General features: G+C 43.0%; 1 protein-coding gene across 3 annotated transcripts in view; it reads left to right on the forward strand.

Moving 5' to 3' along the window:
* Positions 1-16,728: 16,728 nt before the first annotated feature.
* The window catches only part of CHIC2 (cysteine rich hydrophobic domain 2), a 30,950-nt gene continuing 22,700 nt past the window's right edge, over positions 16,729-24,978 (forward strand). For 2 of the 3 annotated variants that reach the window (XM_054632760.2, XM_077177537.1), the window contains exons 1-3: positions 16,729-17,049; positions 23,727-23,781; positions 23,924-24,079. In XM_054632760.2, coding sequence (XP_054488735.1) covers positions 16,931-17,049; positions 23,727-23,781; positions 23,924-24,079 — 330 coding nt within the window. In that variant the 5' untranslated portion in view covers positions 16,729-16,930. The remainder of the gene's footprint in view (positions 17,050-23,726; positions 23,782-23,923; positions 24,080-24,978) is intronic. The other variant, XM_054632761.2, reaches the window with a different exon arrangement.

Genomic DNA, 24,978 nt, shown 5'->3' on the forward strand with positions numbered 1-24,978 from the left:
ATAAGCACGTAGGGTGGGTTGGGTGGCTTTTTTTTTCTCCTCGCCCTTTTCACCTCAAGTGAGTCTTGCCAAATTGGCAATTACTGCAACGGACAAAGCCTTCAAGTATCTGGACACTTCTCAGCCAAAGGGTATCAAAACGGAAAACTTCCAAGCGAACTTCCCCGGCCTCTCCAGGACCGCAGTGCGCAACGCTAATGAAAAGCGAACATGTCAGGGAGGGATTCTTTGATCTCCACCAAGTTTGCTGAAGCAATCATTCAAAGTAAAATTGGATAAACAGCTAAATACGGTCGGTGGCTCCGAAGCATTTCAGAGTGCATTACAAAGCCAAGGTATTCGCAGCATATTACGCGATTTTCCAATGACCTGTTTTATGGGAGTTTAAGAAGAGACTTATCGTTAATAGAAGGACTATCGCGTTCTTGTTTAGCAGATATGAAGCGGCATTTAAAACACACTGCGGATCCCATCCCACTTGACACGAGAAAGGGAAGTGACAATTGTGCTCTAAAGCAGAAAATACAGACTACGCCTGATTACCAGAGGCTGAACAGAAACTCGGGAGTGCAGCAATAGCCAAAACGTGTTCAGAAGCGGTCATCATGCGCAAGGGCCGGGCCTCGGACATCCTACCATCCCTCCCGCAAACCCAGTGTCCCACTGTTAAATCCGGCAAAATAAAACCTCCTTCTGATGGAGCCGGCATTTCCTCGCCCCTGCAACCAGCAAGGCTCGGCGGTGCAATTCCAGCCTTGCTAAGAGAGGGGCCTGGTCTCGGCCGGTTGTGCTGTCCCGTTCTCATCCCCGTTCTCATCCTCATCCTCATCCCCATCCCCATCCCCGTCCCATTCCGCCGCGGGCAGTGCCGCTGTGCAGACCCCCCTGTGCAGGGGCCGGCTCTCCCCTAGCCCTGCTCCCCTTTTCCCCCCGCACCTCCCCGGGCAGGCACGATGCAACAGCGTTTTTAGGGACACTCCGAGCTCGGTGATCTGAGGATTTATGGATAGCAATTAAAGTTTTATGAATTGCAGCTGAGGTCTGTTATGTGGCTATTTGAATGTGATTAGAATTCAATTAGAAAGTGTTTACCGGCCGGCGGGGGCTCCTGAGTGTAAACAGACAGCTATTCCAGCAATGCGCTAATCCCGCGTCTTGTGACAACAATTAGGGGCTCGCGGGGTTTAGGCGGGTCGGCTCCAACCTCACCTACTTTTGCCCAAACTGCTGCCCAGGGCTCAGCCGAGGCCCCGCAGCCCCAGCGACCGCCGCCCGCCGAGGCCCTGGGGATCCCCGGGGGCTCTGCCTGAGCTCCGGTGGGGCCCGTGAGATTCTGCCACGGTCACCGTGCACAAGCATGGCACTCTTTGGTTCGGCTCTTCCAGTTTAAAGCAAAGTACATCTGGAGAAGCTTTGAACTAATATCTGCATTTTTGTATTAATTTTTATTTTTTTTCCTTTTTGTTTCCCTTTAGGAAAGGCTATTCTGGAAAATGAAAATATAATACTACAGCCCCAGCCTTCTGTGGAAAAAGCTGTCTGCAGTGATAGAGTGGATCTGGGGAGGGGGCTGTCGTAAGGGAAGGCAGACAGAGAAAGAGTCGGATCAAAATTGCAATTTGTAATTGTTATAATAAACCAAACGCAGTGATAAAAGAGAATGGGAGAGAGAGAGAGAGAAATCACTAAGAAAAACCCACCCCTGAAAGCCAGAGCAAGAAAAGAAGTCATTTGAAAGCAAAGACATCCCAAACCAGGCGGAATGATGCAAGGCGTGCGCCCACATCACATCGGCCTCGTTACAATTTTATTTTTCAATAATTCTGTCCGATAAAATTTCATTGTCCATTAAGTAATCCCCGAAATGAGAGCTCTTATGAGCCTATAATGAGCTCTAATTGCTACGACTGGGAGAGCCACGTGGAAGGATTTAGAAGGTATTAAGCAGTTGGGTACAGAGCACAGGCTGTTACCTAGCCATTACTTTCATAATTCAAGGAGAAAATTAGTCCTTTTAAGGGAAAATCCTTTGATTCCCTTCATTCTGCTCGGGGTGACAGAGTATAGCTTTGTCTGCCTTTAGTTCAAGACAGTGTAACAAATGAGAATGTAACGAAATTGCCCCCTTTTGAAAGTGGAGCAGTTCAAAAAGAACATCAGAGCCGCTCCCCTGGTCCGCCGAGCGCAGGACTGGGTGCTGGTCCCTCTTTTCTTCCAGATGTCTCTAACACCTTTATGTAGAAGAGATTCACGGCTTAAATGACAAAAGCAACTCTTTCCCTTCCCTCCCCCAACCCCGGCAGCTCCCGGAGAAGAAAAAGCCATGCCCGCCCGGAGAAAGCGCTGGCTTTCAGGCGCGCATCTCCGCGGAGTTCACGGGAGGAGCTGCCTCAGCGGAAAGCGCCGCAGCCCGGGGACACGTTTCAAGCAGAAAAACAAAACAAAAAACCCAGGAAAAGCCCAACCAAAAAACTCCAAATAAGCACCCCAAACAAAAACAACAAACCCAAAACAACACCTGCAGAGCAGCCGGGGCCGCAAACATCACACCGGGGTGACATGCGGTGGCGCTGGGCAGGCTTCGCCCCGGGCTGGGGCAGTTCCCGTACGGGAAAGTCCCGCTCAAAATAAAGTCTTGCGTGGGTAAGAGAGGGGCCGCAGGCTCCTGCGGTATAATCGCATTTATTCGCTACTCTAACATTGATTTCCTATTAGTTTCTAAAGTGATCGGCAATCCCGACGCTGGCTTTTCTGAAGTGAACGCAATCTTCAGGACTTGCCCCCAGCTCCCATTAAGGAGGTCATTATAAAAGCGTGAACAAGTCTATTAATGTTTTATTGAAAGCGCATCGTTAACTTGTATCCATCCTTTTCTGAAAGTGGCATTGTGATATTGCTGTCTGTGGCACATCTTACCCAATATAGCCCGAGATTTCTCCATTATCTGTAACCAAGCAACACTTTCTGAATACCAAAAATTGAAAAGAACCGCTTAGTCTTCAAGAAAGTCCTCAATAATAGTGGAAAAGAACAAAGATCCAGGAGACAACAAAATGCCACAGGGGTGACTTTTCATGAGCAATTATCTCTCATTAATCAGAAGAACAGCTGCAATATTAATTTTCCCTCTTTCTTCCTCTCTTTTCACAGTCCCCAACATTTGAATAATCATAAATTTTGATTTCATGGAGCAGCAACATTGCCAGCGACTTCCAGACACAAGCTACCTAGGCAGGGCGCACGCTTTGCACATAGCTCTTATTTTAAGGCTGCCAAAGAATAAACTGAAGAAAAGAAAAGAAAAGAGAGGAAAAGTCTGGATTGCTTTCCCCCCCTCCCTTTGCCTCAGAGCGCGGATTAAACCAGCAGCCCCTTCCCTCCACCCCTGCCGCTTTCACTCATGGAAAGTAACAGGCGAAAGTACCGAGTGTCTGCGCCAGCTTCAAGCGTGGGAGTTTCTACAACCTCGCTGTCCATTTAACTTCCAAACATGAAGCCAAGCGTTGTAGATCTGTCCAAAGAGACAATCTTTGGGCGTAACACGCATTGTGAGACATCAAAAGGCCTTGGCGTTATGCGCACTGAGAAGCGTATTCAGCACGAAGGGTGCAATGCCTCTCTTTTCAGGGGCTCAGCCGCGGATTGTTTAACAAGTGACGTCGCCGCGGCAAGAAAACCGCGCTCCTCCAAAGATAAGGATGTAACATTAAATCTCGCTTTTTTGGATTTCAAAGAATCTCATTAAGGGCAGGGGCCGGAGCCGGAGGCGGCCAAGCCGGGAACGGGAACCGTGCCCCGGGGGTGTGAGGGCTCAGCGCCGCCTGCGCCTGCTGGCTGGGGGAACAGGGCAGGGTCGAGGCCGAGATCCTCCTCCACCACTCCTCGAACTCTGCCCATCTTCGGGCACCCGCCTTTCTCTCCTCGGCCCCAGAGGGCAGGGGCGTGAAGCCTCTCTCCGGAGACCGGCTCGCAGCCAGGGAGCTCACATTTGCGGGCTGACCGCGGGCTGAGGAGAGGGAAGGCAGCTTCTTCCCTTTCCCCGCAGATGCAGATCCCCCGGTGCCCTTCCCTTCCGTGAGAGATTTCCTTTGCCTCCATCCCCGGTCATAAATTACCCCACCTAGAACTTGGCATGGCAACCCCCTTCCCCCTCCAGGAAACGGGGCCGTTTCCGAGGGAATGAAGGGGCACTCCTGCACTCAGGAGGGACAGGGCCCCGGCTGCCCTGCCCGGGACTGCCAGCCCCTCTTGCCCCAGTGCCCTCTCGCACCTCCTGGAGTGGGGGTGGTGGCGGATGGCAGGACACGGAGCTCCAGCTGGAGCGGGAGTGGCCACCTCTCTCTAGGAAGAAACCTGCTACCTCTTTCAACCCCTTCCAGCTCTTGGAGAGATGATGCTACTCCACGCTGTTGGTGCTGTCCACAAAGTTACTCATTCACACAATTAATAGCAAATTTCTACATGGGTCCTCCAGGGAGACTATGATCCCATAAGTTTGACTGAGAGTTTCCAAAGCGCTCCAGCAGCAGCCTTCATCCACTCTTCAGTGCCTTTTGCTTTCACCTGCAGGCCCACAGACACAACTGTCTTTCATGTAAAGAGCAGCCAGAAGGCTTAATTCTGTTATGTATTTTATTTTGGGGGGGAAATTCACGAGGTTCTTCCTAAGTCAATCAGGTCTGCTCATATATATGCAGATGTAGGCCTTAATTCTCTTCCTCTTCCACCCTCTTAAAAAGAGTGTTAGCACTTTGATGGGTTCCCTTCAGTGTCTGGAAACAAAAATCTTTTGTCTGCATCTCCTCACCAGAGCGCCCTTCTACAAGAGATCATGTGAAGGAGCCTGAATAAGAAAATACCCAGTGAGATTGTTATCCACAGTCTTGTCTGATATTTCTCTGAGTCTGCCATGTTTCTAGTACTCTTCAGGTATGGGGCAGCATCAGGCAAGACACTACAGGGGGTCTGGGCCCTGGTTTCATTAATGGCTGTTGTTTACAGCTCTAATAGCTAAAGTTGCTAGCTGCTACACATGATATATGTGAGAGAAAGCTGTGACGGTGTATCTTTAAAGGGAATAAAGTCAAACCCCTGCAGCAGCCTCAGTGAAGTTTTATGTTGGGAGATGGAGATGAAACCCCAAGGTTATATGAGTCAGAACAAGGATTCAAAATGCTGCTGTGGACTCTTGAACACACCAGTCACGATCTGTTTTGTTTGGACAGTGATGCACCACAAATCAACACAAGAGTGATACTTTGTAGTGACACAGGCCCCAGTCCAACAAAGAACATGAGATTCTGTGTAATACTAAGCATGCCACTCCATTTCTCTCCTTGAAATTCAGACCTCATGAATTTTGATCCTCAGGTGTCATGGTTAGGTTGAAGCGTTCTGCCTAATAGTGACCAAGAAGCAGTCTTTTGAATTTTCTACCAGAGGAAGTACCACATTTTTAAAAGGCAGGTTAACAGGAATGGACATTCAATGCTGCTGTGAGAAAAATGAAGAGGTCATCAAACATATCATCATATTGTAGGAGCTAACTATTTCACAGTCAGAAAACTGTAAATTTTGAGTTTAATTCACGCAACCTAAACAAATAAAATGGTTATAATTTCTTTATTTTTCCTGTAATGAAAGTATGGATGTGGTATAGAGACCTGTAGCTTGATGAAGGAATTACCTAAGGAGAGATGATACCACTTCTCCAAATTCAGAAAGCAGAGAGGAATAGAGTTATGATGGAGTTCTTCAAGGATAAGTCTCAGAAGCAGTTGAATTACCTTGTTAATTTGTTTCTTTGCCACAGCCAATAGGACTTCACTATTCATAGGAAAGAGGTGAAGTCAGTACCTGTGGAGGCTGGAGTGCCATACTGGGAGAAGCGCAGTGACAAACAACAAGCTAGGAGCTCCACGGCTGAATGTGACATTAATGACCCAGACACATTTATCCATGTTTACAAAGCATCTCTGTGGTGTGGTCAGGTGACAGGCATGACAGAGGTCAGGTGACAGGCAAGGCCACTGCACTAAGCAGACAGAAATACTGTGTGTGTGGACTCTGGAGCAACCATACACAGAGAAACCCATATAGATGGTCAAAGCCCATGACACTGTGTGTGGAGAAACCTCATCAGTGATGGCTGACAGATTTCCATGTCCATCTCAGAAAAAACTAAATCAGAGCACATCCAGTGAACAGCTTTAGAAGTATAGCATCAGAGGAACATGGAACCCCATGAGAAGAGAAGACTCAGAGAGAGGAGACATGATTTTTGTTTATACCAGTGAAGTAAATATCCAAAAGAGAGAAGAGCTACTCCATACAAAGAAGAGTATCATCATAAAAACAGGTGGATATACTCTGGCCATGTAGAAATTTAGCAAGAAAAAAAAAGCAAAAATCCCCTTCTAACTATGAGAGAAATGAGGTTCTGGAACTCCTTGTGGGATCTACCAATGGGAATATGAAATAGAAGTAATTCTAAGAGAAAACTTGACACATTTCTGACTCTTATGTAACAGTCTCTGACTTTACAGGATTTTTTCTGAAGACACATACAAAATCTGCTTAACATCCATTTTGAAACAGTACTGACTTAATTTTTATTTGTTCATTATTTCAGGAAATGTGTTATCTAAAAAATATGCTGGATTTGTACTCCTAAAAACTAAGGTTCACAGAGCACCTAGAGCAAGTGTGGAAGTAGTGCTCTGCTGCATCCTTCCTGTCCTCTACCCTATACCATCCCTTTTCATTTTCTGTTCAGTGTTCTGCCTCTGCTCCAACAGGAACTGTTGCTTTTGTTTGGTCTTTTTCTGTTTCTACACTTGTTGTTACGACATGTAATAAAAGCCATATGTACCAAAATGGTCAGAGTTTTTCATATGTTAGAATAAACTTTGGTCTGATTTTGATACAATCTGTAAAGCTCTACAAGAAACTAATCCTCTCCTTTCTTCAGTTCTATTTTCACAATATAGTCCTAGCTTTGCCTGAGCAGCTGTTATGTGAAAACAAATATCTAATGCCTGTAGCTGGAAGCAGCCCTTTATCACATTCATCTTTTTACATGTATTTTTAGCCTCAATTTAAAATACAGGAACAAACCCAAAAGTTTCAGGAAGCAGAATCTGAGTGAAATACAGGCTAGAGGTACCCCACTCCTGCTTTCCTATGAAGAAAGTAACATATTGAAGAAGGACACAATATGAGCACGTCCAAATGAAACCAAGATGAGGGGTTTTTTTAAAAAAATACAAAACGGTTTTGTGAAGTCTGCCTCTTCTTATTTCTCATGAATACATTGTCTAAGCTTGTATTTGAAGCTTTCTGTTTGAAAAAGCATGGAAACAAAATAATTTCACATGTTTTATGACCTTGTCTAAGTATATTAGTTCAAAGCTTGTTTAATATGCTATAATATTGAGGCTATGTCAAAATATAATCAAAAGAAAATGATAGAAGTCTTAAAAATCATTTTATAAAGTTAGGAAAAAGACCCCAACACATTAAAATGAAATAAACTCCCCCAAATCAACCAAATAATCTAAAACAGTATGAAGCCTCTGAAGAAAGAAGTAGTACTGGAACCTAAGCTGGTAGAAGATGTAACCATGAAGGTATAAGTCACAAATTTATTGTGCAAAAAAATTACTATGATACATAGACCAGATGAAAAAACATCAGCCAAAAAGGAGTCCAAAGTTTTATGAGTACTTCAGACACAACTCTGTCCACATTAACAGTCTGTGTTCTCTCTTTTAGACTTCAGCTGAGCCAAGGAATGAATATTCCTATTAAAACATGCATGTGTCTAGAATACAAGTAACACTACAGTGTATAAGAGGTGTGGCTGTCTGCACTCTCAGACGTACTAAGACAGACTAGTTACAAGTCAGAAGATGGAAACCCTTGGGTAAAATACTACTCTCAGTTCAGAGCTGTAAGACAGAATAACTCTTCAGCTATTTTGAATGGTGCAGTGGGAGTAGAATTTGGCCTGGTGTTTTCAAAGGTTAGTTAAACAAAATATGACCTTTTTCAGGCTAGGGGAACAAAAGAGGTCAGCTCATTCTCCAGAGCTACAAAAGGTCTTTCAAGGATACCAAAGAAATAAAAATAAAAGCCATGATCACACTTCCTAGATGCACACATAGAAACAACACTTGTATGTTAAGATATTACCCAGTGGAAAAACCCCTGGGTGAGCGTCCCAATTAATAAAGAGTCCTGCCAGTAATTCACCTACTGTGGGAAAGGTGTACATAATCAAACAATTTATTTTGTCCAAGATGCCAGAGCAAGACAGTTGCAGAACTGAGATTTCACCCAAAATCTCCTATTTTTCAGCATCTTGCAGTATTTTACAGTGCTTCATAAGGCACTTGAAGAATTGCAAAGAGTCTGCTGAATCTGATTGTACTTTAATAACTCGTTGGGCAGAGGTAGCCTAATGCAGCTTTCCCATTCCTTTGTGGGTAAGAACTGACATGGGTTATTCTCCTGCTTGCAAGGACATTCTGGTACAAGTTGGCCATTGCGTACAGATAAGTTACCCAAACTTCATTGATTTAATTCTCTGCTGCAGGATGGAATTCATACTCTAGTCTCTTTGAGGGGAGCAAAACTCTGCTCCAATGTCTTAAGGATTCCCCTGCAGTGAATCTGATTACAAAGTACCTTTGAATCAGATGTGCAACTTTTTCCTCTGCTTCTTCACATGCATATCAAGAAACTGTAGCACTCACATAGTGATGGAATAAAGCACAGACTTGCACTGAGCTGCAGCAGGCAATGCTTAGGGTGAGACTGCCAGCAGTCAAAAATGAACTCGAAGGATCTGGATGCTGAGGAAAGGATATTTTTCCCCAATGTCTCTCTTGGTTTGAAAGGAAAGTAAGTTTCCTTTGAAGTTGCAGATTATTCCCCTCTCTCATGCTTTGCCACAGAGGTTGGAATTGTTATTTGTTCTCTACCTTCCTCGAGGAAATCATGCTCTAGGAATGTAATATATTCCACCATACATTAATTTTTCACACTTTAAACAACTCATAACAATGATAACGACTATTTTTTCATTATTTAAGGATATGCCCAATACTATCAGAGAGAAAAAATATCTACTTGGAAGCAGAAAGGAAGCTATTTTAAAGATTTTCAAAAGAAAATAAAAATTGACATTTTTGAAAGACACTGATGCTAGAAATTTCTCTTTGCTTATATGCAATAGGAACGAACATTTTAGCATTCCCAAATATTAGTGAACTTGAAAGTATTCAGAGGAAATCTCAATTGTTCATGTTTTGATCATTTTAAATTAAAGATATCCTTCCCTGTTCTCTTTAGATCCACATTTGTCACAGTAACTAATGAGGAAGTAATTATAATGTAATTTATCAGAATAATCTGACAAGCAAAGAATTATGTTCTCAATCCTAAAGGACTACATAGTTCTAGTTTTCCAACAGATTGGGTACATGTGGGTGGCATAGCAGAGGGTATTTGTCTTTAAGCAGGATAAAAACTTTAGCACTTTCTATTCTCAAGCAAAAATGGACAAAGGCATTGTCTAATTCTCTAAAATATGTTACATGAAGGCATTTCACCTTAATACAGATTAGTAGATCTTATTTTAACAATTTCATCATATAAAAGCTACTTCTTTTTACAGTGACTTTGAGATTTAGAGTTCAGTTGCAGTAGTTAAGTAGTCACCCACTGTTTCTTTAAGGCAGTAAGTAAACAATTTAGTCATTCAGTCATACTTGCTAAGAGGAAAATAGCTGTCCTCAGAATAAATATAAACTACAAGAAGGCACTGAAGGAGGGAAAAACAAATAAACAAGAAAAAATAAAGACATTAGTTTAAAATCTGTGCTGGTATTCAGGGAGGTGTGATTGTTCACTCCAATAGCAGCTGGGGGAGGCCTGCATTTGCCATTGACCATTTTGGTGTGGGGCATATTTTAGTTCAATTTTTTTAGAATAGAAGTTGACCACAGCTTTATCCAAGTTACAGTATCTGTATCTCTGATACATACAGCAGAGGACTCAGCCCACATTACTCCTTTATACTTGTTTTCAGCACTTCCAGCAGATACTGTTCTTAAAGGTGACTTTCTGAAGAAAGGATTTATATTGTGCATCTGCTGTTTTAAGAATGTCTTTAAAACCTAGAACTTGCTGTTCCATTTGCATGTTTATATAATTTTGTTTATATTTTGCTTTAGTGGACTTTATGCTTTTGGTCTCCCAGCACTGAATAAAACCCCATCAGTTTCAATGCTAAATTAATCTTAAATCAAATACAAAAATTTTTGTGTGTTTCTGTTCAATTGATGTGATTATAGGAAAAAAAAAACAAGCAGCATGTTGTATTAGATTCTAATATTGATAGACAGAGAAGAAACAAATTGCCATGTATGTTTCATGTCAATGAGTCTTCCAAGAAGAAAACAAAACCCAGTGTAGTGCCTAAAAACAGCCAAGAGTTTATCCTGCCTGTAGGTTATGTGAAGCACAAGTAGGTCTTTAAGTCAAGCATATCACAAATTCTTTATGGATTTGGAGATTCTGCCTTCAGAAATGTGTAGTCATTTGGTCCTTGAAAGATCAGGAGTATCCAACCCCACCCATCCAGTTTTAACAGATTTGAAACTACAAGGACTCCATTCTTCGTTTTGTTTTATGTTAAGGGAATTATGAAAAGGAAGCATCTGCTTTTCTCTTTACATGCAATCTATGCTTTCTGTACTTTATGATATAAAGAGTCTCTTTCAGAAATACTATCTTCTATATAGAGGTATCTTTTGAACTCCTCTCATTAACCTTGTGCAATATAGGAAGCTGGACCAAAAGGAAAATAAAATAAATTGCTTGACAGAAGGAAAAAAAGACTAATAAAAAAGGACATGAATTGGAGTGATTCAACATACCTTTTTACTCTAGGAGCTCACTCAATCCTGCATCATAAATTCAGAAACAGGAATATGACTTACCATAATGGTCTGGTGCCAAGATTTCCCTCTGATTTTTGCACAGAAAATCTTGGTTTGTTTATTTGGGGTTTACAGGGATTTTGCAAAATAATCAGTTAATCAGCAAGAAATGACATAATGAAATTGGTCAGACAAACAAATACAATGCCGTGACAAACAGTAAGTTCTATTGTGTGAGTTTTAGCTATGTGCCCGTTCCTGACTTTGCCTTTCCATGTTTCTGCAATACTGTGAATAATTTTTTTAGAAATTCTATTTGATTTACCATTAGCAGAAACAGGTACATTATCAGATACACTTTATCCAGATTTGTCAGGAGCAATGGGACATTTAAGCAGGACAGAGTAGCCAAGCCAGAGGTGAGCAGCTCTGTGTCAAGAGAAGGGACTGATGACCAGGTCCCAGAGCAGACCAGGTCACCAAGAAAAGCACAGCCTGATGTGGGTGCCCTTGGAGGTTTGCTGTAAATGGCTGGTTTGCTACAGGTCTGTAGCTTTGTTAAACTCCCTCTGCAGTGTACATTATTTCTATCTCCTGGCTTCTGTACCATCCCTGCTTGCCCCCTTCCCTTGCTGTCACCACCCACTCTTGTTTTCCTTCTGGCTACCTCTCTTCTCCTAATTAATCAGGGAAAGAGAAGCTGTTCCTGCCAGCTTTGCTTTGCTATTGAGTAGTGGTAGGAGTTCAAAGAACAAGGTTACGCCTGCACCTGCTGCTTGTTCTTTGATGCCCTGTTGCGTGAAACAATTTCCTTCAGAAGTTCCAACAATGTACTAATTAACCAAGGGAAAGACAGGGAGAAACAAGACAAAGACTGTAAGAGGAATGAGGTGAGTAACAACTGAAAGATGTCAGAGGAAAGCAGGGGAAAGAAGGGGAGCTGGGATAGAAACACAGAAAAAAGGAGAGGGACAAATAATAAAGGAAAGAAAAGTTAAAAAAAAAGCAGAAATCAGAAGATGGGGAACTGGAATAAAGAGTTGCATAAAAAGAAATTATTTAAAGTCTCCTTTAGATTACAGTATGCAATTCCTACAGAGCAACTCTGAAGACAGTGAGTTCTTCTGACAGAGACATCAGCACATGGTATTAGTTCTCCCCTAATGCAGTAAGGAAATACACTGGGGAGGGAGGGCATTCCTACCTGGAACAACAGCACAATGCTTCCCAATCTAGACTCTAAGCCTAACATCTTTATTTAGATATAATGAGAGTTAAGTTGCTTAAAAATGTAATCAGTATGAGCCTGGCATTACTCTCACTGTTTCCAAAGAAAAGATAATGAACTGTAAGTGGGAGTCCCACAATGCCAGGTCAGAGTAGACACCAAGAGTCACAAGCAAACTCTGTGATGTGAAGGCATGGACTTGGAAGTACGTGGCTGGTGGCAGGGCTGGCACATAGCAAGGACACATCAGCAGTGGAGAAGTGACAGCTCACTGATACTTCTTGAAACAAAGGAGAGGTCTGCCTTCTTTAGTGCAGGTGGCAGAACAAGCTCCACAAAATGAGGAGTCTCCTTGCAGCCTCTGAGGGCAGTCCAGTACTGCTGAGTCCAGTGCTGAAGGCTTTGAGCACAGGTGCTATGAACACACGCTGAAGCATCATGGGAACCTCAGCCTAGAACCATAGAACTTCCACATCATGCCTGCACAGCTCTTCATCTATTAAATGCTGCCATGTACTGAACACCGGGAAACTGCAGACTGTGGAGCTGGCATTTGCTAGGCAAGTAATGTACACCTAAATCGAGATCGAGAGGCTTGGGACTTTCTTTCTCCTGTCTTATCTCAAATCTATCAAGTGAGCTAACCAAGCCTGTCATGCCACACAGCACAGGGATCTGGGACCTCCAACATTTCCTGGTCCCTGCAGCACTGCTCCAAGGGCTTAAGTGTGATGTAGGCAAGCCCATCCCTTCAAAGTCATTTCCCAGACTTCCAGCATGGTGCTGCTGTGCTGCACAGCATTAACCCTGATTATCCATCTGCTACTGTAAAACAGGTGTCTGAAAACAAACTGGTTACCAAATTCATCTGCAGAGTGAGGTAGAACAAGGAAGCATAGCTTCATTGAAACCACTGGGTTTTCTTTTGCTTTTGCCAGTATTAAATTTAGTCCACTTACTCAATTTCAGGACTGTTAGATGTAATTAATGAGCCATCTGTCCTGCTAAATGCAATTTCTGTGTGAGACATATAAGAAGAGTAACTCAGTAAAAACCCCATGAGTTAAACATACTAGTATGAAAGTGCATTATTACTCAGATGAATTCTGTGTTATTCTGTAAATTATATATTTAGGACGTGAAACCTGCTGCAAGAAGCTCATGATAGAAATACTGTCACATTTTTCTAGTGTGACAGCACAAAATGCTGCTTTTGCCTTTGCAGCAAAGCCAGTGTCATGGATTCTCTCACAACCACACTGCTTCTACCCTGGTTTTACACAGAGCAGTAAGCATCATCACATCTTTGTGTACACTCTACACCTGAGGAATACACCATGAGGATCTTTATGAGTAATGGAGAGTGAGTGGCAATGTAGTCTTTCAGAAAATAAACTGATCAGTATAACAAATCCAGGGGAGGGCCACAAAGATGACTGGAGGGATCGGGCACCTCTCCATTGAAAGTAGGTTGGGAGAGCTGGGGCTGTTCAGCCTGGAGAAGGCTCTGTAGAGAGCTCACATCAGCCTTCCAGTACCTAAAGGGAGCCTACAAAAGGCTGGAGAGGAAGGTTTTATCACTACAGGGGCCTGTAGTGATAGGAGAAGGGGAAATGGCCTTAAATTGCAACACTATAGGTTTAGATTTGGATGTTAGTAAGAAATTCTTTCCTTTGAGGGTAGTGAAGCACTGGAATGTGCTGCCCTGAGAAGTTGTGGGTACTCTCTCTTTAGAAGTGTTCAAGGGTAATTTGGATGGGTCTTTGAGTGATCTGGTCTAGTGGAAGTTTCCCTGCCTATGGCAGGAGAATTGGATGATATTTAAGGTCCCTTTTGACTCAAACATTCTATGATTCTATGATATACTGAAACAAGCTAGGAAAAAAACCCTGCAGGTTTCAAAGCAAAAATTATAATGTGAGAAGGAGGCTATTGTAAATAAGATATATGAAGTACTAGGAAAGTAAAGAGGAATGCAGAATTCCTTTCACACTCATGAAAGTGGACAAGGGGAGTGCTACAGATGACATTTATCTGGACTTCTGTAAAGCCTGTAAAAGCTCACAACATCCTTTTCTCTTAACTGGAGAGAGATGGAATTAAAGAGCAGGCTGTGAGATGGATAAGAAAGTGGTTGGATGGTTACATCCAGAGGGTGGAGGCCAAAAGCTCCCGATGGACATCAGTGGTAAGTGATATCCCTCAGGGGTCTGTATTGGGACCAGCACTGTTTAATATCTTCATCAGTGACACAGACAATGGGATCTAATGCACCTCCAGCAAATTTGCAGGTGACACTAAGCTGAGAAGTGGGGTTGACACACCTGGAGAGTGGGATTCCATCCAGAGGGACCTGGACAAGCATTAGAAGTGGGCATATAGGAATCTCCAGATTTTTAACAAGACCAAGCACAAGGTGCTGCACCTGGGTTGGGGCAGCCCCAGCATGAGCACAGGCTGGGGATGAAGAGATCCAGAGCAGCCCTGCTGAGAGGGACTTGAGGGTGCTGTGAGAGGCTGGACATGACCCAGGCATGGGCACTCACAGCCCAGGAAGCCAAACGTGTCCTGGCTGCATCCAGAGCCCCGTGGGCAGCAGGGGAGGGAGGGGATTCTGCCCCTCTGCTCTGGTGACACCCCACCTGGAAGGAACTTTGTGTCCAACTCTGGGGTCCCCAACACAGGAAGGATATGGACCTGCTGGAGTGAGTCCAGAGAAGGGCCACCAAGTTGATTAGAGGGGTGGAAAACCTCTGCTAGGAAGAAATGCTGAGAGAATTGGAGTTGTTCAGCCTGGAGAAGAGAAGGCTTCCAGGTGACCTGAAGGTGGCCTTGCATACCTGAAGGAGGCCTACATGAAAGATGGAGAGGGATTTTCTACAAAGACATGTATTAGACTTTAGCAAGAAATTATTTACTGTAAGAGAAAGACACAGTTTTTACATTTTTTGTGAGGGTGAGACATTGGAACAGGCTGCCTGGAGAAGCTGTGGATGCTTCATCTTTGGAAGTGTCCAAGGCCAGGCTGGATAAGGCCTTGAGCAACGTGGTCTAGTGGAAGGTGTCTCTGCCCACAGTAGGGTAGGGTGGAACTTGATGATCTTTAACGTCCTGTCTAACCCAAGGCATTCTGTGATAAGCAGATTTGCCTTTTTTTTTTTTTTTTTACGGTTTCAGGCTGAACCCTCTGCCATTATATATTAGATACTGCTGCAAGTACATAATCCACCACTCCAGTCCACTCTGTCAAATAAAAAAGATCTGCTTCCCCTTTTTAAATGTCATCCTACTAGTGCTATATCCCATGTCACACTGCCTTCCACTGTTGTCACAACAGCTGATGGCCTACCTGTTGCTGAGGCCATTATGCTCACACTGGCATTTTCCAATCTTTATTTTAAGTTTTGGTTATGAAAAATACCAAAACTGCCAAGAGAGAAGAATCCCTGCCATTTTTCGGGTTTTCTGCTTAGCATTCATCAATGTAGTCCTAAAGGGGCTGTTCCTCTGCAAATTCATTGTTTGTCTGCTCTACAAACAGTGGCCTTAGCATGATCCTTTCCATGGAGGATCCAAGGCTGCCGCAGGAATGGCAGATCCAGGAACTGACAGCACCAAAGGACATGCAGACACCTGGTCTCAGCCTCCATATGAGCAGGTCAGCCTTGGCCAGGGGCCACTTTCCCCACATCTCCCTGCACTAAGCCAGAGGGACTGGTGGGCAACCCCTCAGCTCACAGCAGATGTCCAAACACACCATCCACACCACCCCTGCCCTCAGCCGTGGGCTTCATAGATGCCCAAAAAAGGGTTAAAGTCTTGTGGTCCATAAGGCCTACGATATTTTAGGCTGCATTGGGAAGGGCAGGCTGAGGGAGGTGATCCTGCCCCTCTACTCAGCCCTGGTGAGGCCACATCAGGAGTGCTGTGTCCAGCTCTGGGCTCCTCAGGACAAGAGAGACAAGGAGCTCCTGAAGCAGGTCCAGTGGAGGGCAACAAAGATGAGTGAGGGATTGGAGAGGGATTCCTCTCTCTTGTGAGGAAAGGTTGAGGGAGCTGGGCCTGTTCAGCATTGAGAAGAGATGTCTGAGAGGGGACCTAATCAGCATCTATCAGAATCTTCAGGGAGCATGTCAGAGGATGGAGTCAAGTTCTTCTCAGGTGTGCCAAGCAATAGGAAACGGGACAACGGCCAGGAACCGATGTATAGGAAGTTCCACCGCAGTGTGGAAGGAGGAAGAACTTTACTGTGCAGGTGACCACACTCCAGAACACATTATCCAGAAAGGCTGTGGAGTCTCCATCACCGGAGGCACTCAGGAACCGTCTGGGCACAATCCCACGCCCTGTGCTTTAGGAAGACCCTGCTCGAGGAGGGGGTTGGACCCGATGACCGCGGTGGGGTCTCCCCCAGTCGTTCCGTGCCCCTGGGAGCACCGCGCTCCCGGACCCCCCTCACACCACGGCGGCCGCCAGCCCGCCCCCGGCCCGCCCCGGCCGGCGCGGCCCCGAGCGGGGCGGGGCGGGGCCGGGGCCGGATGTTGTTGTTGTTGTTCCTGCCCCGCCCCTCGCCCCCTCCCCCCGCGGAGGGTGACGGGCGCTTCCCCGCCCGGAGCCGCCGCCGTTTCAGCCGCTACCGCGGCCCCGCTGCCGCCCGGCCCGGCCTGGCCCGGCCGGACCCTCCTGTGTGCCTCCCTGGCCGGCTCCCGTCGCGTCGCCCCGGCTCCTGTGGCTCATCGGACGCCCCGGCCCGGCCATGGCGGACTTCGATGAGATCTACGAAGAGGAGGAGGACGAGGAACGGGCGCTGGAGGAGCAGCTCCTGAAGTACTCCCCCGACCCGGTGGTGGTGCGCGGCTCTGGCCATGTCACCGTGTAAGGGCCGCGCCGGGGCCTGCGCGGCCGGGGCGGGCGGCGGAGGAGGCCCGGGCGGCGGGACGGGGGCGGCTGGGAGTGCCGAGCTCGGGGGTACAACTTGGGGCAAGTCGGGGGGTAGGCGTGGGCAGTACCGGCCGGGGCTGCTGCCCTTCCCCTGCGTCCGTGAGGCTGCGAGAGGGCTCTTGTCGGCCCCACTGGGCAGCCGGGAGCCGCCTGGAAACTCGCAGGCGGGTGCCAAACCTCTAACTAGGGCTGAGGAAACAAGACTAGCTTGGGCTGTGACTGGCAGAGGAATGTGAAGTATTTGTCCAAAATGATGAGCTGTCAGGAAGTAAGGTGCCTCAGTTCCTCTGTGTAACAGGTATCTGCCGGCACATGACCGGCTGGACTATTGAACAAGGTTGTTTATGTGCCTGTTACCCACTCCCATTTAACTTGTGGCTGCTAATATACCTCTGAGGACTTTAACAAAGAGAAGGCATCAGTTATTCAGATAGCTATATGTAAAATTATGTTGTGATTGGTGTGTGTTGTTCGCTGTGTTTGACATGGAAGCAACTTTGTGTTGTGTGTGTTTGGTATCTGCGTCTAGCAGCAAGCCACCATGAGCTTGTGTAGTACTTCTCAATAATGTAAGAGATGAGGGTATCATTCCTTCCATCAGTTCTGTCAGGCTCACTCCGTTGAAGTGTAGTAGTTGTCAGTTACAATGTATAATGTCAGAAGCTGAAATACAAACCTGGAGACAAGGCACAGTAGTAGGAACTTTTGGTTTCTTTTGTATTCAGTGTTCAGCAGAACTAGGTTTGTAGTGCAGACATGAAAGCTGAAGATACAGTGGTTGGCTTCTATGAGTCTCATAAACTCTATCGATTTTCAGATACCGACTTGATAAGTTTTTTTGGCACTTGGGTATATTGTTGCTTTATTATTAGGTTGACACAAGTGCTAATAGCTGGGCAGTGCAGTTAGCTGTCTAGTTAAAAACAGGGAGTTATGGATAGACTGAGAGAGATTTGGAAAGCTATAAGGACATAGATGGGGCTGGAGGCCAAGGAGGCCCTGTGAAAGAGTAGAAGCATGTAGTCAATGTGTTCAGCTTATGGATGTTTATTGTGAATAGAAGCTGTACCAGTGATTCACTGAAAATAAGCCAGTAGCCTAGTCTGTTTCTGAAAAACAGAGCAAAACCACAATTAAATAGTTTTCATATTAGCAAATGAAAAGTACAAATAACCGAAACAGAGGCAAACACTGGTTTCTTCTCCAATACTTGAAGGTAAGTTGTGCAAGACAAGATGCAGGCCAGTTAGTGGAATGTTGGGGAAGCTTGTGAGGCATTGGCTGTGACTAGTAAGGGCCTTGTGGTTGAATGATGGCTAACTTGATAATTGTTCATTAATAGTTACTAGCTCATTATTACTTTAAGATCTTCCTTAAAGTACTTGTTCTTTAGGTTTTGAATGAGCAATGAAATACCAGTGTGCACCTCCAAAATTAGGCAATTGATCTTCATCTACTTTCTTCACTGTGCCAAGTGTTAACAGTAAACTACATAGCATCAGCCACTTTTACCTTTGTACAGCCTATAATTTTTTTGGTCATTGATCCAGAAGCTTATTATTAAAAGCTAGATCCCTTTTAGAACATTCATTTGGTGAATATAAGGAATAGGTCCTGTGTACATGATGAATTAGTCTTGCCAGCATAAAAGCATGTGTGCATTTTGAAGGTCTGACAGAAATGATCAGCAGCTAAGCAAATACTGGGTTGATCTTTCCCTGGCTCTGCAGTTTGAAGAGTTGCTGACTGCTTCTGCTGTGTGTATTTAAACAGAAGCTCTCTTTTCATAGTCTGTTGTCATATCCTTTCTGATCTTACATAGGAGTCATAAAGTTGAGTTTGAAATATGTCAATTCTATGAGTACATCAGAAAGACATTTACCATTACTTGATTTCATCCAACAGAGAATGGAAGTGTGTGAGTCTTTTCTAAGCTGAGTAATTAAAATCAGTCAAAGGAAAGCAGTTAAATATTATCCAAATAAAACATATGAACTCTTTGCCTTTTGAGGATGTGGAGCTTTTGGTTAGCACTAAGTTTTCTCCTTTAACTCACTGTTTGAAGCAGGCGGCCGGCAATGCTAATATTTTTTTTTAACATTGTTTTTTAAATATTCAGTTAAACTGTTTTCACACCAGCAGAGTTTTGATAGCTTGGTAGACAGGAGTAGCATCACCTGGCTGCTGAAAATTTAGGTTCTCTCTTGTAATGGCAAAAATTTGAAAGCACTGTGAAAATAGAGATCCTTACTTAAAACTGAACTGAAAGTCCAAGGTGTTTCATATTTGTTTCTGAAATCTGTATTATGGTAGGAGTGGAGGTACATGATATGTGTGACATCCTGAAGAGAATATTTATGATAGGTGCCTGATAGTGTTTTCCAGTCTGTTTCCCAGTGACTGTTTTCCTGTTCCTCAACCAGTTGAGACATGTATCATATATATAGCACACTGTATTAACTAGTAATACTGGATTTGTTCTTGCAGTGCTGGAATGGTGGTGAGCTATTGGGATGTGCTGATGAATGCCTTTCTGTGCTGTTGTTACAGCACCTTATATCTTAATGCAAGATAACTTTTTGTGGGAGGAAAAAGAACTTATAAAAATGTATTTATGCAAGTAAGTTCTTTATTATTAAACTGAAGTCTGCTAATGTATTTTTCAACCTGACTCTGTATCAAGGACATGTGAGAGTGAAAACAGGGCTATGTGAGAATCATGTAGCATGTTAAGATTTGTGAAATGTATATTCATTTGTTAAGAGTTGGGAACATATGGACCTAAAGAGTAGAGTTAAGGCAGTGAAAAAATGGTTTAGTGTCCCCATAAGAGAGGACAAGGAGGAAGAGGATAGCATGTGTCAATTTTTTTTTTTTGTTAGGGTGATCTGAGCTGCATGCTGGAAAAGGTTCCAAATTGTCAGTGTCCTATACTGTAAACTTCCGTACTTGAAAGTTTCCACCTCTCACCATTTCTTTCTCCACTGTATACAAGGGCAGGAATTTATCTGTACCTTTGATGTGGAGTCAGTTTCCAGAAATGCTTGTTCAAGTCCAGGAAGGGTAAAGAAAGTACTCATGCATGAGGTGAGCATGGATCTGTTGAAGACATGATGGAAAGTGGGAAGGCATAGAGCAAGCAGAGAAGGGTGTGTGTCCCTGGAGATGCAGTATTGTACTAAAGAAAGCTAATAGGACAGCTGTCTGAGGAAATGCATCTCCATAACATTGATTTCCAATATTTTATTTTAAGGTTTACTTTTGCTATTTTTTTGGTCAGAGCAGTTATGTATTTACATTGAATGTGTAGGAGTGTTCTGTGGAGTTTCTAATACTTCAATTTCCAAATTTCAGCTTGCAGTCAGGAGTGAAAATTCTGAGATCACATAACTACTTACAATGCATGGTATGCTTTTTTACTACCTGCTTATGGTGACAAGACTGATGTGTCAAGCTCAAAATTATGCTGGTAACTGAGTTAGTTTCAGCTTTGCTACCCTGCCATGTATTAAACATTACCACAAGCCTTGAGTACAGGCTCAGTCTCTTTGCTTGTAACTTCAACCAAGTGTAACTGCATTGGTTTGACGTTTCTGTGCCTTACTGTGCCTCAGTGTTTGTAATTTCAGGTAGCTGTAGAGCTTTTCCAGTGGGAGTTGCTTTTGTCAGGCATGACTTTTGTGAGCTTTATGAATATTTGTGTTTGATGGAGCTGTCAACATTTGAATACTTCACAAATACTGATTTAATAAGCTAATTATATAGTAAAGTGGCATTACCTTTTAGTTTTGAGACTTGGGATGACACCTCTGTATCTTGAGCTTGGAGTCATTCTCCAGGCTTGGGTGCTTCTAAAATGTATGTGAATCCAAGGGTTTTTTCAGACTTTGGTTTCCACTTCAACTTACTAGCAGTTTTAAGTAGGGCATGACACTTAACTGATCTAGCATGACTCTGACATTTATATAACTTTTGCCTCAGTGCTTTCTTTCACTCAGCAGTTTGCAGAAAGGGTGGATGGTCCTCCTGTCATGGAGTATTCAGCAAGATTTTCAATGCTAGCAATGTTTCCAGTAAGTTAAGTTTCCTTTGTTCTGTGTTGAATTAGTAAACTTGCCACAGGTGTTTCTCTGTAAGAATTCTCATTTGTTATTTCACCAATTTTGAGAGACTTACAGGCTTGCAGAGCTACTATTCCAGTTAGAAATACTGAAATATGGTAGATAACTTCTGTGTAAATAAGGTTTCCTGTGAGATCTTGTTGCAGCCTTTGAGAATGCAAAAGAGGCTTATAAGAAGGGTGGAGAAAGACTTTTTGCCTGGGCCTATGGTGACAGGAATATGGGGAATAGTTTTAAACAGAAAGAGCATAGGTTTAGTTTGGATATAAGGATGAAGGTGATGAGACACTGGAACAGGTTGCCCAGAGAAGGTGTGGGTGCACCACCATTGGAAGTATTCAATGGAACACTTGGTTCATTGGAAGTGTTGGTTAGATGCAGCTTTGAGCAGCCTGATCTAGTGACAGGGAGATGAAGCTAGATGATTTTTGGTTCCTTCCAACACAAATAATTTTATATTTCTATGATTCTAATGCCTGTAATCACTGATAGGAAAATTACCTGCTTACTTTGCCTTAAGACCTTATGAAAAAGTCACCTGCATCCTCCAGCTACATAGCCCAGTGTGCTGCTGCAAATTTTGGCAGCAGGTATTGCTGTGTATGGATTGCATGTAAGTCTGGCTGTTCCTGGTGTCCAGTCTGGTACTCCCTGGCATCGGCAGCTATGTGAGTGATGGATAGTTCAGCATTGTCTTTGCTTTGGTGTGTTTGTCAGGGAACTTGTGTAATCTTGCTTCAAATCTTTTGGCACTGTTTGCATCAGTAACGTCAAGTGGAAACAAACCCAGAACTTAGCTACTTGCACTTTATTTTTAGCTGCACTTTCTTTTAACTGTTTTAAACCAATTTCTGGCTAATTTCAGTCAACATGCTCTGTTGTGGGATTTGTGGATGAACACTCCCCTTACCATTGCCTTCCTGAAACTTTGCACTTTAATCATGTGTCCCTCTCAGCCTTCTCTTTTCCAGCTTAATGTCAGCCTTGGTCTATTGAGGCAGCTGCTTTATTCCCTTTATTATGCTAGCCTTCCTTCTCTCTGTCTTTTTCTAACTCCAGATCCTTCATGAAATGTGGATACCAGAGCTGCACCCAGTACTGAATATGTGGGTTTCATGGAGAGTCAAAATTGTTAATCCCTTTCCCCGTGGTGCCCAGTATTTTATTGCTGTTTCTGGTGACTGGTGCTTGCATTGAGGTGATGTTTAAGAGAATCATGAGTGCTGATAAAAGATCTGTCCTGTGAGCTGTACCTGTCAAACTTTAGTGGAGTGTCACATAAGCAAAGTTTAGGAATCTCAAAATTCACCACCTTTTATATATCTACAAAGAAACTCATCTGCCACTTTTTGTCCACTGGCTTTCCACAATAGCTTACCACATAACTGCCTATTTGATTACTTGGACAAAGTTCTCCATTGGCATGCAGATCATTCAGTTCAGTAAGAAAAAGAAAAACAACTCTAAAACTCTGGGAAGTACCTAGCTGCTCGATAGCATATTGTGAAAGCAAATTATGTGTTTAAAGTCTTCAGCTGTCAAGGCTCAGGTAAGCATTTCTGCATACAATGCAGCAATGTGTGATAGGTGTTGCTGCCAATATTTCAAGTCTTGAGTAGTTTAGTTTCTGATTTTTGTTTGTAGTATCTGATAGACTGCTCTGTTTGTATTCAGAATTTTTAAAATTACAACTTAAATTTTACCCTGACTGCTGTATACCAAATTAGTAGCCAGTCACATTAATGATTTTATAGTCTGTATAGTCTCTACTTGAAGTTTTGTCCAGCCCAGATGCCAGAAAATAATAAGATTTTCTTTGAGGTTCATCTATTTGTGAACCCAACCAAACAACTGTAAGGTAGAAAACGTTTCTAATAGATAAGCTGACACTCTTCTGACCTTTAAGTCTTGTAAAACCCAGTAGATCCAGTAACTCCAGCTCATTTCAAACTGCTTTACACCTTCACATTTATAGTTAGTTATTGTTTAAGCCTTGTTTTGTTACTTAGCATTTTGTGTTTTGAAACTTACTATGTATTTCTTCTCTGAAAATCAAGCTGGTGTTTATTCCATTTTTATGCTTGGAACAGTTATTTAGCACTGGATGAGCTTTTCTTCAAGATACATCTGTACTGGTGCAGGAGAGAGGTAGTTCCAACTGGGCCTTAAATTGCTTCCCTTTCCCCTTAAGTACTTCACTTAGCTCACTTGCCACTATTGCTTATAGGTTTTGCTGACTTTGGGGAAGAGCCAGTAATATCAAGAGAACCATAAGAAGATACTATGGGCAAGATGGTTTTTAGTCTGTGTACAATGGTATTTTTGTTTGTTAGTATAATTTTAAGAATTATTCTTAATAACAACTAGTGTTTTCCTGAAATTAATGCTGTTACTGCTACAGACCCTGAGAGTATTATGAGATGCTTGTAATTTGTGGCATGGCTTAGGGTTATTTATAATTTTGCTACAATCTAAATTTTGTTTTTGCAGGTTTGGACTAAGTAACAAATTTGAAGCAGAATTTCCTTCATCTTTAACTGGAAAGGTGAGTATCTTTGAATAGAAGTTTGGAATTGGAGTTCAGGTTTTGTTACACAAACAAGTGTTACAAGTATAGAGTACTGTAAAAGTAATAAAGTACAATGCTGTACTACTAATTTGTTTCTTCTTTTTCATTTCCCTTGAAGGTTGCACCTGAGGAATTCAAAGCCAGCATCAGTAGAGTTAACAGTTGTCTTAAGAAGAATCTTCCAGTTAATGTGCGATGGCTACTATGTGGATGCCTTTGCTGCTGCTGCACTTTAGGTTGTAGTATGTGGCCAGTTATCTGCCTCAGTAAAAGAGTAAGTTCAATTATTAATATAATTTTGATAGTTAGAATTGTACTGGTTTTGTTCTCATTTTGGTTTTTTAGGTTTTTTTTCTCCTTCACCATTAAAAACTGTTACTAGAACTTACTTAAATCACTTTTATTTTGTACATTTTGGTATCAGTTGTCAGCTGTACTGGTTAAAGTTACAGGAGATACCAGCCAGGACTTTGAGCTTGTAACTCAATGAGAGGTAGTATAGCTGAATGCCTCCTAGAGCCATTTATAAAGCTGCTATTGTTATTGAACCAACTTTCAATATACTCTTTAATAGCTGAATCTTCTCTGTGATACCTTGAGATGATCAGAATTTGCCAGTGAATGAGTGGCAGTTTGTTTTTGAGGAGCTTCTGATTACACTGTGGCCCTAAAGAACCACATGTTTTTTTGTTAAAAGAGCAGTTTTTAAAAAGAATAGTTGATTTTTCTTTTTAAATTTTCTTCTAAGCTTAGATGAGTAAGATGCCTTTTTTTTTTCTTTTTACATGAAGAACTTGAAAATAGCCTTTTGTCTATGTACTCTTGGCACTTAGAGCATTGTTCACAACAGAAGCTCATTACACATGCCTGGTTTTCATTTCCTTTTCTCAGTGCAGTTAATTAGACTATCCTCCCACCTTTTCTGTGTGTGTAAAAATTGTCTTTGGCTAGTTCTATTTCACTACTGTGCAAGAAGTCTCTGTGCCCCCCCATCATCTCCTCACTATTTAGTACTGTTCATCTTTCCATTTCATGTCATGCCTTGTGTATGTTCTCTTGTGTTATCCCTCATAATGCTACAACTTGGGTACAAGTCAGTATATGAACATTGTCATCATTTTCTTTATCAAAATCATAATTTTTTAGACTTAATGAGTAAAGGCATTCTAAAAA

The sequence above is a fragment of the Agelaius phoeniceus genome, chromosome 4 (assembly GCF_051311805.1).
Source record: "Agelaius phoeniceus isolate bAgePho1 chromosome 4, bAgePho1.hap1, whole genome shotgun sequence".
Lineage (NCBI taxonomy): Eukaryota > Metazoa > Chordata > Aves > Passeriformes > Icteridae > Agelaius > Agelaius phoeniceus.